The 15,111-nt window shown below is 42.0% G+C and overlaps 1 protein-coding gene across 1 annotated transcript in view; it reads right to left on the bottom strand.

Annotated features, from left to right (window-relative positions):
• LOC311111444 (C-Jun-amino-terminal kinase-interacting protein 1-like) overlaps positions 1-15,111 on the bottom strand; it is a gene marked incomplete at its 3' end in the record, with an annotated part of 108,684 nt that overhangs the window by 23,659 nt on the left and 69,914 nt on the right. The window contains exons 4-5 of the mRNA XM_084154165.1: positions 3,740-3,821; positions 1,512-2,615 (exon numbers count right to left, since the gene is read on the bottom strand). Of these exons, the coding sequence (XP_084010291.1) occupies positions 1,512-2,615; positions 3,740-3,821 (1,186 nt within the window). The remainder of the gene's footprint in view (positions 1-1,511; positions 2,616-3,739; positions 3,822-15,111) is intronic.

Below are 15,111 nucleotides of genomic sequence, written 5' to 3'. Positions count from 1 at the left end.
GACCGTTCGGATGCTACAGACATTTTCGTGAGAAGCTTGGCCACCTTCCACCGCAGATGCGGAAGGCTTACATAGGCAGATACGGTGGATTGAGACCAGTGGAGGCTCCTCAGAGGAGGAAGGGTAGCACCACAGTGTAGCCGGAGGACAGCTAGCTTCTGTCCTCCTCTGGGTAGATTGACTTAAATAAACAACCTAGGAGGCTCTTGGTTCCCACCCCCTTCCATAGACTTACACCGTAATTATGACAACTTCCGGAGGACGTCCTCCAACCTGTCAGAGCTCTTGCAACATGCACTGACATGTTGTCCACCCAATCGAAGGATCAGAGAATTAATCTAGTACTGAAAGCATAAGCTACAGCTAGCTAGCACTGCATAAAATGTGTTGAGAGAGAGAGAGAGAGAGAGAGAGAGAGAGGCTATGTTAGCTAGCTGGCTATCCAAAACTGGAACTCTTCCAAGTCAAGGTAAGCTTTTGGTTTTATTAATATATTGCCACCGGGACCCGCCGGTGTAACTGCTAAACTGCTTGCTGCTGATTGTACACTGTACTGCATGATTGTAGCGGGTTTACTAACACGCTAGTTCTAGTAGCCATGTTGACTATGATGTGACAACATTATAGGCTGTGTTTCTTTTGCCTGGTCACAGACAGCTGATGTGTTGTGCACTGAAGTCCACAATCTTAGGGAAAAGGTGAGGGGAGGAGAGAGCGTAGATGCGAGAAGAAATTATATACTGCATAAAACGAGCTGTTTGTATGTGGCTGCTATGAATGTGAACTGTGTTTAAGTGCGATCAGGGGTGTATTCATTGCGCAGATACTGTTGAAAAACATTTCTTAAACGGAAGCAAACAGAATGAAACATGGGATAAACATACCAGAATTTGTCCAATAGAAACTCTAAATCAGCTAGATGCAGGCAAGAGTGTTTAAGGCGGTATTAAATGTGTCACTGTCTGTCAAATTATCTTGACCTGTGAACCTACGTTGTAAACTTTCATTCATAGGCTAGGTTGTAGCAACCTCATGATCGGTACAGGGTAAATTCAAGTACGATGTAGTGGCCTAAACCTATCGATGTTCCATTGAGCTTGGTCTATGGAATATGGATGACAGTCATCCAATATGCTGTAATAGAAATAAGGCCATGTTCATCTTAAATGGCACCAACCGCCACTGATTGAGATGCAAAAAGATATCTCTAACTTAAACTGATGGATTTTGATGGGGATTTGTTTTATTATGTTACTTATACTGACGCACGGGTGAGTCAATAGACTATTAAGGATTAAAATGTTGTAACTTTTGATGATGTCATCGGGTAGAACTTTTGAACTTTATATTTGTTCCTGCAAAACTTAGAAATGCGCCATTTTCACATATGTTGACACTCGTATTGTGCTGGAGATAATGAAAAGTGATGGAGTTGCCCTTTAAGCCTAATATAAGAAACTGCAGTGTCTGAACAAAAGATGGTGCCCTTGTGGTTCAGTGGTGGTACCTACTGGAGGACCGTGACTGTCCGTTCATGAAGATGTTGAGGAACTTCTTAGAGAAGTGTAGGTTCGCCTCTGGGGTGGAGTCCTCTGACAGACAGGCGGTTGCTTCTCTCCTCCATTCCACTCTCGCTCTCTCCTCCTCATCCTCTTTATCTTCTTCTTCCTCTTCCTCCTCATACTCCTCCCCGATGGCCGACTCGTACGGAGACAAGACACAATTGTCGTAGACGGTCGCAGAGTCGCTGTCGTCGCTGTAACATTGGTAACACTGCTGCAGACTCACCAGTTCGAGCTGTGCGTGCTCGTCCACGACGAGTGTGTACTTCACAGAGTCGTAAGACAGACCACTCGCTTCCGAGCTCATCAAAGTCCTCGGGGGGGCACCACAGCCGCCACGTCCCAAATACTGCCTGCCTCCCACATCCCTTACCCTCTCATCCTCAGCCTCACCCTCTCCCCCAAATGTCTCGTCCTGGGCATCTACATACTCCACCCCTACCCCTGCCCTCACCACCGCCCCTGCTCCTCCTTCCCTCAGGCTGAGGTTCAGGGCTAAGACTGGGGGTTCCCTGGAGGGGGCGGTAGAGGGAGGGGTGAGGAGAGCCTCCACACAGGAGGCGTAGGAGGAAGGGGGCACATACACCTCGTCCTCCTCACATATGGAGGGGTTGGTCCGGTCGGGCAGAGGCTGGTAAGGGGGTGGGCCCTCGGTGTCAGAGCTGAATGACATGCGTCCGTGCTCTGGCTGCTGGGACAGGAATGGGCGGTCCTGCTCGGAACGGTGCACGGGAGTCAGATAGATCTCCTCAGTGGGTTCTAGGCGTACGTCTGTGTGATAGCGGATATTCTCTCTGTGTGTCCCCCCCTCGCCCTTCCCTGGGGGGCCCAGAGGTGCGGGTGTGTAGTTTTGGGGAGGCGGGGGTGCTGTGGGCTTCTCCTGCAGTTTGGAGCGTGTCCCTGCTGCGGAGCTGTGGGTGTGTCCAGAGGTGTGTTTGTGTCTGCAGGGAGCGTCAGTGGATGTGCCGCGGTCCTTGGTCTGCGTCCCACCTCCTTGCTGCAGCTTGTCCTCATCGCTCAGACAGCTGTGCTCATGGGGAGAGGTCAGCCCACCTGGGGGAGGGAGACAGACACAGACCCAGGCATACACAGACATACATACAAGACACAGGCATACAGTCATGCAGGCTCACAGACAGACATACAAGCAAACATGTCCACACAGGCACACATGTACACATTCACATAGAAAATACACAAACACACACAAGGGCACATAGATAAAAACCCAGATGGAAACATATGCAGCAGTTCACAAACAGTACACACAGACAACAACAAACACATACAGATCAACAGCAACATGCACAGACAAACATACACAAATATTAGAAACGTCAAGTTGGTTAGGTAACACTGGGATTACAAGCTAATTCCAAAATACTCATCATATTCAGTGGGCAGCAAATATAATGTGATTGACCTAGTATGTCATAATCCACTGTCAAAAAGCCCAGCACAAATTCACTGTAAAAAAACATTAGAGCCTTGCAGGGACACTAGCTATTCACCATGCCATCACTGCTATCATAGGACACTAATACATGCTTTGAGAGCAATGTATAAAAAGCTTTTCATAAATTAAGTTATAATTACAACCATTACTAATTATTGGGGGTTTTCAATAGATATCTGAACAAGAAAACAGCTATATAAAGCACTAAACCAAATTGGGACTAGTGGACCTAAAGCAGATACGGTTATATATTAGAGAGACAGAGAACAGAATAAGAATAAAAAGTCAACCGTTTTCTATTTGATTCTGTTATCCTTTCCTTCCAAACACATTTAGTGACAGCTAGGCTAATAGAAACTTCATAGTTGTGCAGCATCGGTCATCTAGTCTGTAACTCAACACACTCTCTGCTAGTTTTACATATAGTTCAGAGAGGCCATTCTAAGACCTGTAGTAGCTCTGGGCTGCTAGCTAAGCCACAGCAGACTGTTCAATATGGCTGACACTAATGAGCCACTGAAATTCATCCACAGACAGATTTTCGACAATGTTGGAATGGATAATAGGAAATATTTATATTGTTTTAGTGGCAGTGGTTGATTCTGCAGTTACTGCTGTGTTGCCTAATTATATCTGCAAAATCAGCAACCCCCTAAAAGATTAAACTGGTGGTATGAGCCAGCAGTCTCCTGTAACATGAAGTGGTGGTGGAACAGCTCACCTGTTTTGAGGGGGGAGGATGAGCGCGAGACCTTCTCCTGCCAGCTGTACTTCTTACCAAATGAGTTGTTGTTTAATGTGTCCTGAGAGGGAAAGAGAGATCAAATTCAAGAGAGAACGGTAAAAAAAAGACTGACACGGCAAAAGAGAATGACACGGCAAAAGAGAGAGATTGGAGAGATTGTGAGTCAGAGAGATTTGGATGCACAAAGTCAATGTACACAATCTTTTTCTCGCTCTACCCTGCCTCTCTCTCATTCACTCACTCACTGACTCAGTCACTCTCTTTCACACACACAAAGCTTTTATTCTGTTGAATGACCAGGGATTCTTTTGTCTGTGCTCCGTGGTGTGCATTTAAAGGGACCCCAAATCCCTTTTCCAAGCTTGTGAAATACACCCAGACTCACAGAGGGGGGATTGTTTTTAGAAGCTGGGGGGCTGATACTGTAGCATGGGGGCCAACAGCTCCCTTGTCATACATCCAGAACCCCCACTGATTCCCCTGAACTCCCTTCTCTGGTTTGGGGTAGAATGTTCTGTCTGTCTCTGTCTCTGACTTTTTGTCTCTCTCTCTCAATTCAATTAAATTCAAAGGGTTTTAGTGGCATGTGAAAAATATGTTTACATTGCCAAAGCAAGTGAAATAGATAATAAACAAAAGTGAAATAAATTATCAAAAATAAACAGTAAACATTACACTCACAAAAGTTCCAAAGGAATAGAGACATTTCAAATGTCATATTATGGCTATATACTGAAAGATTATTGGAATCTGTTTGTGTAGCCAGACAGGTAGGATGACTGACAATAGTGAAGGTGAACAGGTGGTCACAGGTCAGGTGACTGAGAGGAATGGAGGAGACTGAGGCAGGAATTCCTTTACCACAAAGTGGTATATTTACTGGATAGTTTGTGTGTGCTGCATAACTAAGGAAACAGAATAACATGTATCAAATCAAATTCAAAAGTCAAATCATAACAATCATTAACAGAGGTAATTCAGCAATTCAGTTCAATAGGAATTCAATATGAAGCATGATTGAGTCATTTAGGATCATAACCGTTCATCATGAGAATGTAAATAAATCGATCAGTTGGGAATTATTCAATCTATAATCTCAATCAGTTTAATATCAGGATTTATCAATTTAGCAAATAATAATTCTGTTTCATATTTCATCCTTTCCAGGTTTGTCTTCATATGTACATGTCATTTCGTTACATTTTAACCATATATCAACAATGGTGTAATTGACCCGTGATGATCTGTAGGGCTGTGATCATTGTCCATTGCCGTAACACAATAGGTTTGAAGCGTGCACTCCAAGCCGCGCTCCGTGGTAATAACTATGAACAATGATAGATAACAGATTCGGTGGATTTATGTCTGGATTAGCAGCGAGGTCGGGCGGTGGCGATTTCCTCCTTTTAATGAGTTGAGATCTGTCTGACATTTCCACCTGACCTAATTAAAGCGCTCTGGCCCAGCTGCGCAAGTGGCCATGAATTAAATGGCGAATCCACCAACTCCATGGGCCTTTTCTACATGTACAGTGTTGTAACAATGTGCAAATAGTTAAAGTACAAAAGGGAAAATAAATCAACATAAATATGGGTTGTATTTACGATGGTGTTTGTTCTTCACTGGTGATGCACACTGTAGTATTTCACCCAATAGATATGGGAGTTTATAAAGTTTGATTTGTTTTCAAATTCTTTGTGGGTCTGTGTAATCTGAGGGAAATATGTGTCTCTAATATGGTCAGACATTTGGCAGGAGGTTAGGAAGTGCAGCTCAGTTTCCACCTCATTTTGTGGACAGTGTGCACATACTGTAGCCTGTCTTCTCTTGAGAGCCTGGTCTGCCTACAGCGGCCTCTTTCAATAGCAAGGCTATGCTCACTGAGTCTGTACATAGTCAAAGTTTTCCCGAAATGTTGGGTCAGTCACAGTGGCCAGGTATTCTGCCACTGTGCACTCTCTGTTTAGGGCATTCTAGTTTGCACAGTTTTGATGTTAATTCTTTCCAATGTGTCAAGTAATTATCTTTTAGTTTTCTCATGATTTGGTTGAGTCTAATTGTGTTGCTGTCCTGGGGCTCTGTGGGGTCTGTTTGAGTTTGTGAACAGTGTCCCAGGACCAGCTTGCTTAGGGGACTCTTCTCCAGGTTCATCTCTCTGTAGATGATGGCTTTGTTATGGAAGGTTTAGGAATTGCTTCCTTTTAGGTGGTTGTAGAATTTAACGACTCTTTTCTGGATTTTGATAATTAGAGGGTATCGGACTAATTCTGCTCTACATGCATTATTTTGTGTTTTATGTTGTACACTGAGGATATTTTTGCATGCAAAGTCTCAATTTGATGTTTGTCCCATTTTGTGAATTATTGGTTGGTGAGTGGACCCCAGACCTCACAACCATAAAGGGCAATGGGTTCTAATAACTGATTCAAGTATTTTTTGCCAGATCCTAATTGGTATGTCGAATTTCATGTTATTTTGATGGTGTAGAATGACCTTCTTGCCTTGTCTCTCAGATCGTTCACAGCTTTGTGGAAGTTACCTGTGGCGCTGATGTTTAGGCCGGGATGTGTATAGTTTTTTCTGTGCTCTAGGGCAGTGATTCCCAACCAGGTTGGGTATCATACGCTTGCAATGCCAAGGCCAATCTAAAAAATAATAATAATGGCAGAGAAACGTAAAAGCGGTAATTCCCAGACAAAAGAATTGTACACGCCAATGACCCGCGCTCAATCAGTCTACTAGCTTTGCCATTGAGGAACTGAAGCAAGTACGCTTGTATTTTTTTGTTTGAAACACAGCCCCGCATCCCCACCATCATACAATTACTGTTGTTCACTCAATCCAAAAAAAATGCCATTATAACTTGCAATCTGGGTCAGGTGTGGGCATCATTTGACAGCTTATTCTATTGCCAACATGGCAACAAGTGATAAAATAAGATTTTATAGTGTTAGGCTTTCAAAAGGCAAACATGTTGTAATTTTGGTGCGCATATACAGTGGGGAAAAAAAGTATTTAGTCAGCCACCAATTGTGCAAGTTCTCCCACTTAAAAAGATGAGAGAGGCCTGTAATTTTCATCATAGGTACACGTCAACTATGACAGACAAATTGAGAGGAAAAAATTCAGAAAATCACATTGTAGGATTTTTAATGAATTTATTTGCAAATTATGGTGGAAAATAAGTATTTGGTCACCTACAAACAAGCAAGATTTCTGGCTCTCACAGACCTGTAACTTCTTCTTTAAGAGGCTCCTCTGTCCTCCACTCGTTACCTGTATTAATGGCACCTGTTTGAACTTGTTGTCAGTATAAAAGACACCTGTCCACAACCTCAAACAGTCACACTCCAAACTCCACTATGGCCAAGACCAAAGAGCTGTCAAAGGACACCAGAAACAAAATTGTAGACCTGCACCAGGCTGGGAAGACTGAATCTGCAATAGGTAAGCAGCTTGGTTTGAAGAAATCAACTGTGGGAGCAATTATTAGGAAATGGAAGACATACAAGACCACTGATAATCTCCCTCGATCTGGGGCTCCACGCAAGATCTCACCCCGTGGGATCAAAATGATCACAAGAACGGTGAGCAAAAATCCCAGAACCACAGGGGGGACCTAGTGAATGACCTGCAGAGAGCTGGGACCAAAGTAACAAAGCCTACCATCAGTAACACACTACGCCGCCAGGGACTCAAATCCTGAAGTGCCAGACGTGTCCCCCTGCTTAAGCCAGTACATGTTCAGGCCCGTCTGAAGTTTGCTAGAGTGCATTTGGATGATCCAGAAGAGGATTGGGAGAATGACAGATGAAACCAAAATATAACTTTTTGGTAAAATCTCAAATCTCAACCAGCAACAGTGTGTGAAAACCTTGACCTGTGTCATTGCCAACAAAGGGTATATAACAAAGTATTGAGAAACTTTTGTTATTGACCAAATACTTATTTTCCACCATAATTTGCAAATAAATTCATTAAAAATCCTACAATGTGATTTTCTGGATTTCTTTCTTCTCATTTTGTCTGTCATAGTTGACGTGTACCTATGATGAACATTACAGGCCTCTCTCATCTTTTTAAGTGGGAGAACTTGCACAATTGGTGGCTGACTAAATACATTTTTTCCCCACTGTAATGGAGTCATGAGTACATTCAAGTGTGTGTATGAAGTGCACATTTGGTTTGCTTGAATAACATCAAAGCAGTATTTATTATAATCCTCATCATCTTTCAGAACACATCCACTCCTCTTGCTTTACAGCATTCCCATCACTCAGACTACAAATGTGCAAAAGTAGCCCAATTAGCGGACGGGATGGGGACATCTTCTTGTTGTGCATGCTGCTCAAGTTTATAACAACTGTCAGTCGAAACCCATACAGCGCTGTGAAGCGGAGAAACTGAGTTTTGATAGCATGTTACTGTACGGCCACTGCATTCCAATTTAGGTGATAATCAATCACAAAATCTGCCATTTTCAACCGGTATACGGGATAACAGGGGCTGTGTGTGGAAAGGGCTACTGTGTTACCACTGATCTAATAGCACAGCCAAATGACCTGGATTGCAGTTGAGATTACAATAGAAGTGCAAGTGATCAATGCTGTTCGAGATTCTGCATAGATTATTATAGCAATTGTGAAGATCTCCACAGACCTGCGACCTTTGCATGTTATCTTGAACATGCATGCTTCATGCCATCCAGGACCTCTATACCAGGCGGTGTCAGAGGAAGGCCCTCAAAATTGTCAAAGACTCCAGCCACCCTAGTCATAGACTGTTCTACCTGCTACCGCACGGCAAGCGGTACCAGAGTGCCAAGTCTAGGTCCAAAAGACCTAGACTAGACCTAGACCGAAGCCATAAGACTCCTGAACAGCTAATCATAGCTACCCGGACTATTTGCACTGCCCCCCCACCCCATCCTTTTTACGCTGCTGCTACTCTGTTAATTATTTATGCATGGTCACTTTAACTTTACCCACAGGTACATATTACTTCAACTATCTCAACTAGCCGGTGCCCCCGCACATTGACTCTGCACTGGTACCCCCCTGTATATACAGTGGGGGAAAAAAGTATTTAGTCAGCCACCAATTGTGCAGGTTCTCTCACTTAAAAAGATGAGAGAGGCTTGTAATTTTCATCATAGGTACACGTCAACTATGACAGACAAAATGAGAAACAAAAATCCAGAAAATCACATTGTAGGATTTTTAATGAATTTGTTTGCAAATTATGGTGGAAAATAAGTATTTGGTCAATAACAAAAGTTTCTCAATACTTTGTTATATACCCTTTGTTGGCAATGACACAGGTCAAACGTTTTCTGTAAGTCTTCACAAGGTTTTCACACACTGTTGCTGGTATTTTGGCCCATTCCTCCATGCATATCTCCTCTAGAGCAGTGATGTTTTGGGGCTGTCGCTGGGTAACATGGACTTTCAACTCCCTCCAAAGATTTTCTATGGGGTTGAGATCTGGAGACTGGCTAGGCCACTACAGGACCTTGAAATGCTTCTTACGAAGCCACTCCTTCGTTGCCTGGGCGGTGTATTTGGGATCATTGTCATGCTGAAAGACCCAGCCACGTTTCATCTTCAATGCCCTTGCTGATGGAAGGAGGTTTTCACTCAAAATCTCACGATACATGGCCCCATTCATTCTTTCCTTTACACGGATCAGTCGTCCTGGTCCCTTTGCAGAAAAACAGCCCCAAAGCATGATGTTTCCACCCCCATGCTTCACAGTAGGTATGGTGTTCTTTGGATGCAACTTAGCATTCTTTGTCCTCCAAACACGACAGGTTGAGTTTTTACCAAAAAGTTATATTTTGGTTTCATCTGACCATATGACATTCTCCCAATCCTCCTCTGGATCATCCAAATGCACTCTAGCAAACTTCAGACGGGCCTGGACATGTACTGGCTTAAGCAGGGGGACACGTCTGGCACTGCAGGATTTGAGTCCCTGGCGGCGTAGTGTGTTACTGATGGTAGGCTTTGTTACTTTGGTCCCAGCTCTCTGCAGGTCATTCACTAGGTCCCCCCGTGTGGTTCTGGGATTTTTGCTCACCGTTCTTGTGATCATTTTGACCCCACGGGGTGAGATCTTGCGTGGAGCCCCAGATCGAGGGAGATTATCAGTGGTCTTGTATGTCTTCCATTTCCTAATAATTGCTCCCACAGTTGATTTCTTCTAACCAAGCTGCTTACCTATTGCAGATTCAGTCTTCCCAGCCTGGTGCAGGTCTACAATTTTGTTTCTGGTGTCCTTTGACAGCTCTTTGGTCTTGGCCATGGTGGAGTTTGGAGTGTGACTGTTTGAGGTTGTGGACAGGTGTCTTTTATACTGATAACAAGTTCAAACAGGTGCCATTAATACAGGTAACGAGTGGAGGACAGAGGAGCCTCTTAAAGAAGAAGTTACAGGTCTGTGAGAGCCAGAAATCTTGCTTGTTTGTAGGTGACCAAATACTTATTTTCCACCATAATTTGCAAATAAATTCATTAAAAATCCTACAATGTGATTTTCTGATTTTTTTTCTCCAAATTTGTCTGTCATAGTTGACGTGTACCTATGATGAAAATTACAGGCCTCTCTCATCTTTTTAAGTGGGAGAACTTGCACAATTGGTGGCTGACTAAATACTTTTTTCCCCCACTGTATACCCTCCCTACTGTTATTTTATTTTACTTCTGCTCTTTTTTTCTCAACACTTTTTTTGTTGTTGTTTTATTTTTACTTTATTTTTATTTTTATAAATGCACTGTTGGTTAAGGGCTGCAAGTAAGCATTTCACTGTAATGTCTGCACCTGTTGTATTCGGCGCATGTGACCAATAAAATGTGATTTGATTTGATTTGATTACATAAGAAGACATTATTGTTACAGTAACCTCAAAATGTGGCATTGGATGTGTTGCTAATTTTAAAGTTGAATAAATACTGTTACATTTGAAGATAGCCTTAACTTCAGGCTATTTTCTGTATTACAAAAGTAATAATGAATTGTGTTTGGTTGACAATGCCAATATCAACATCTTTATTTAAAGTGCACTTAACGTTTGATTTGAATTTATTTAGTTCTATTCTTTAACTTAGATTGTTGGTTGAGATTGAGACGTGAATCCAACATATCAATTATACATTTGTAGACAAACTGGAATTAAAGACAGACTAAGTCAGTGGCACAGATATAACTATCCAAACAGAAGATACATGTCCATCTCCTTCAAATGTGGATATTTGGTTGCATTGACAACAAAACACAGTTTAATATCCAGTTTGTCTACAAATGAATAATGTATATGTTGGATTCATATCTCCATCTCAACCAAAAATATAAGTATACATTTCTAGTTATAACTTATAAAGTATGGTTACATTTAATTTGCTCTGTTAAACCTATCCGTTGGAATGACTTTGACAGCAACAGTGAATCTTTCTAGTTATTAAGCGATTTCTCAATAATCATTCTCACGATAGCATATTGGTAGTGTTCAGTGACAAATATCAAAGCTATGCAGTGCTGGGCCTGGTTAAAACCAAATGGATAGCTGTAGATATATAAACTCTCCGGTAGGAGTTGCTGCCCAGCCTATTGTTTTTTTCTGATAGCTGACATAATGTTGAAGTTCTGATGTTATTTCAAAGGTAGAAATTCAACATATTTTATACAAGGTTTGTCTATGTTGAAAATGGGTTACCATGATGACATAATCCTGTTGTAAAAATGTTACCCTCAAAACAAATACAATGTATTTTCCACATACAGTAGATTCCAAATCACAATATGTTGACAAATTATGTTGAAACAGTGGGCACCCACCCCTTTCTCCTCTCGTTGCTGACTCACCCTCATTGACTCATCAGGCAGAAATGGTGTGTCACCATAGGACCCCTATCAGTGATGTAGCAGGTGGGGTGTGTATGGCATGTTTGTGTATGTGTGTGTGTGTCATAAACCTAAATGACTAACCATAGGATGGCTAGCTGTCTAAGGGCTACAGTGAGGGAAAAAAGTATTTGATCCCCTAATGCTTTTGTATATTTGCCCACTGACAAAGACATGATCAGTCTATAATTTTAATGGTAGGTTTATTTGAACAGTGAGAGACAGAATAACAACAAAAAAATCCAGAAAAACGCATGTCAAAAATGTTATAAATTGATTTGCATTTTAATGAGGGAAATAAGTATTTGACCCCTCTGCAAAACATTACTTAGTACTTGGTGGCAAAACCCTTGTTGGCAATGACAGAGGTCAGACGTTTCTTGTAGTTGGCCACCAGGTTTGCACACATCTCAGGAGGGATTTTGTTCCACTCCTCATTGCAGATCTTCTCCAAGTCATTAAGGTTTCGAGGCTGACGTTTGGCAACTCGAACCTTCAGCTCCCTCCACAGATTTTCTATGGGATTAAGGTCTGGAGACTGGCTAGGCCACTCCAGGACCTTAATGTGCTTCTTCTTGAGCCACTCCTTTGTTGCCTTGGCCGTGTGTTTTGGGTCATTGTCATGCTAGAATACCCATCCACGACCCATTTTCGATGCCCTGGCTGAGGGAAGGAGGTTCTCACCCAAGAATTGACGGTACATGGCCCCGTCTATCGTCCCTTTGATGTGGTGAAGTTTTCCTGTCCCCTTAGCAGAAAAACACCCCAAAAGCATAATGTTTCCACCTCCATGTTTGACGGTGGACATGGTGTTCTTGGGGTCATAGGCAGCATTCCTCCTCCTCCAAACACGGCGAGTTGAGTTGATGCCAAAGAGCTCGATTTTGGTCTCATCTGACCACAACACTTTCACCCAGTTCTCCTCTGAATCATTCAGATGTTCATTGGCAAACTTCAGACGGGCCTGTATATGTGCTTTCTTGAGCAGGGGGACCTTGCGGGCGCTGCAGGATTTCAGTCCTTCACGGCGTAGTGTGTTACCAATTGTTTTCTTGGTGACTATGGTCCCAGCTGCCTTGAGATCATTGACAAGATCCTCCCGTGTAGTTCTGGGCTGATTCCTCACTGTTCTCATGATCATTGCATTGAGATCTTGCATGGAGCCCCAGGCCGAGGGAGATTGACAGGTCTTTTGTGTTTCTTCCATTTGCGAATAATCGCACCAACTGTTGTCACCTTCTCACCAAGCTGCTTGGCAATGGTCTTGTAGCCCATTCCAGCCTTGTGTAGGTTTACAATCTTGTCCCTGACATCCTTGGAGAGCTCTTTGGTCTTGGCCATGGTGGAGAGTTTGGAATCTGATTGATTGATTGCTTCTGTGGACAGGTGTCTTTTATACAGGTAACAAACTGAGATTAGGAGCACTCCCTTTAAGAGTGTGCTCCTAATATCAGCTCGTTACCTGTATAAAAGACATGGAGCCAGAAATCTCTCTGATTGAGAGGGGGTCAAATACTTATTTCCCTCATTAAAATGCAAATAAATGTATAACATTTTTACATGCTTTTTTCTGGATTATTTTGTTGTTATTCTGTCTCTCACTGCTCAAATAAACCTACCATTAAAATTATAGACTGATCATTTCTTTGTCAGTGGGCAAACGTACAAAATCAGCAGGGGATCAAATACTTTTTTCCCTCACTGTAGATTCTATCAGATCCATGCTAGCCGACATCCGAAATGGTTGTTTTGGAGCTGTCGGATGACTTGAATAAGCAGCCAATCCGAAATGATTCCCAATTTACCACTTTCATGAACATTGCCGGATTACCGACCGGGCACGCAGGGCACGTACCCAGGGGCCCCCGACCTCCAGGTGGTCCCGTTGATTTTGTTATAATGTTCGAGTCATACGAACACGGTATAAGCCATGGCAAAATGTGTAGCATTGCAGAAAATTAGCAGGAAATTAGAAAACTGCTTAATTGTCTGTCCGCTTAGAAGACACACATTTTATTTTATTTTATTCACTTGTATTTATTCAGGGTAGCCCAATTGAGACCAGGGTCTCATTCCCAATGGTGCCCTGAGTACAAACATTTTGTCACAACAGCAAGAACAATTTACATTATAATTAAAACAAGATTAATAAAAATAACCACAAGGCACAACCTCAACACCACAATTTTAACAAATAAACCACTGCAATCAATCGAACCAACTGCAATCCTCAATGAATTCATTCAACACCAGAGACCTAAACTGCCCTAGCGGCACCAGGGAATCAAGACGCAAAGATCTTTGGGCGTTATTCCAACAATGGGGGGCACTAAAACTAAAGGAGGATTTACCTAAATTGGTCGAGACTAGAGTGACCTCAAGAGTTAACCAATCCTGCGAGCGGGTTTGGTAGCTCATTCTTTTTAGGGAGAGGCTAGATCTAGTTTTTTTAAAGAAGCCCACTTTGAATGTTAGCTTTTAACAAGCTCATTCGTATGTTATTTAAACATTAAGTCTTTGTCAATCCAAATGTCCAGATATTTGTAGGCGGAAACTCGATCAATGGGAAAACCATCCAATGAATAAATATGTAGTCCATCTCAAACATTCTTGCGAGAACAAGAGAACAACATGTAAAAACAAGAAAAAATACTACAGTTTACTATAGAATACTACAGTTCTTATGATAGAATTGTGTGGTAAACTGTAGTATACTGTAGAATAATATACTACACACAGTAGTAATACCTCGATCATGTACTGTACCTTCTATAGAATTGTGTATTATATTGTAGAATACTATAGTAAATACTACACTAATATCCGCAAAAACGCTATAGTCCGCAAGAACACTACAGTAATTACTATGAGTATTGTCACGATACCAGAATTTAGATTTTGATACCGATACTAGGTTTAATTTCACAATACTAGATTACCATCACGATGCCCGATACCAAAATGATACCAAAACGATACCATGGCAAAAAAAGAAAGCATATTAGCCAAAGTCACAGAATGGCACTTGATCCAGACAGATATCAATATCATACAATTTGAATTTTTTACATCAACATTTTTCAGACACCCTTATCAAAATGTATTAATATTGGTTGCCTTCACACCAAACATGGTCTCGTGCTGCCAGCCTTTGGAATAGAGAATTACCATCGTTTTCAAACACTATCAAAAGTAAAGGCTTTCTATACCTGAGGTGAGTGAAAAATAATCCTTACTGAAGTAATAATTACTCATAATAGCAAATTATTAATTGTATCATTTATAAATAGTTCAATGGTTAATTAAAACATTGGTCTTAGAACTTGGAGAATGCCATATTTTTTGGGAAATAGGGGAAACACTGAGTAGGCTAACACCCCATCCAATGGGCGCAAACTCCACAGGTAAGGCTGTACAGTCCAATATTATTAAATACAATTAGTTTAGGA

The sequence above is a fragment of the Coregonus lavaretus genome (assembly GCF_964263955.1).
Source record: "Coregonus lavaretus genome assembly, chromosome: 37".
Classification (NCBI taxonomy): domain Eukaryota; kingdom Metazoa; phylum Chordata; class Actinopteri; order Salmoniformes; family Salmonidae; genus Coregonus; species Coregonus lavaretus.
This window is presented reverse-complemented; position numbering and strand designations above follow the sequence as displayed.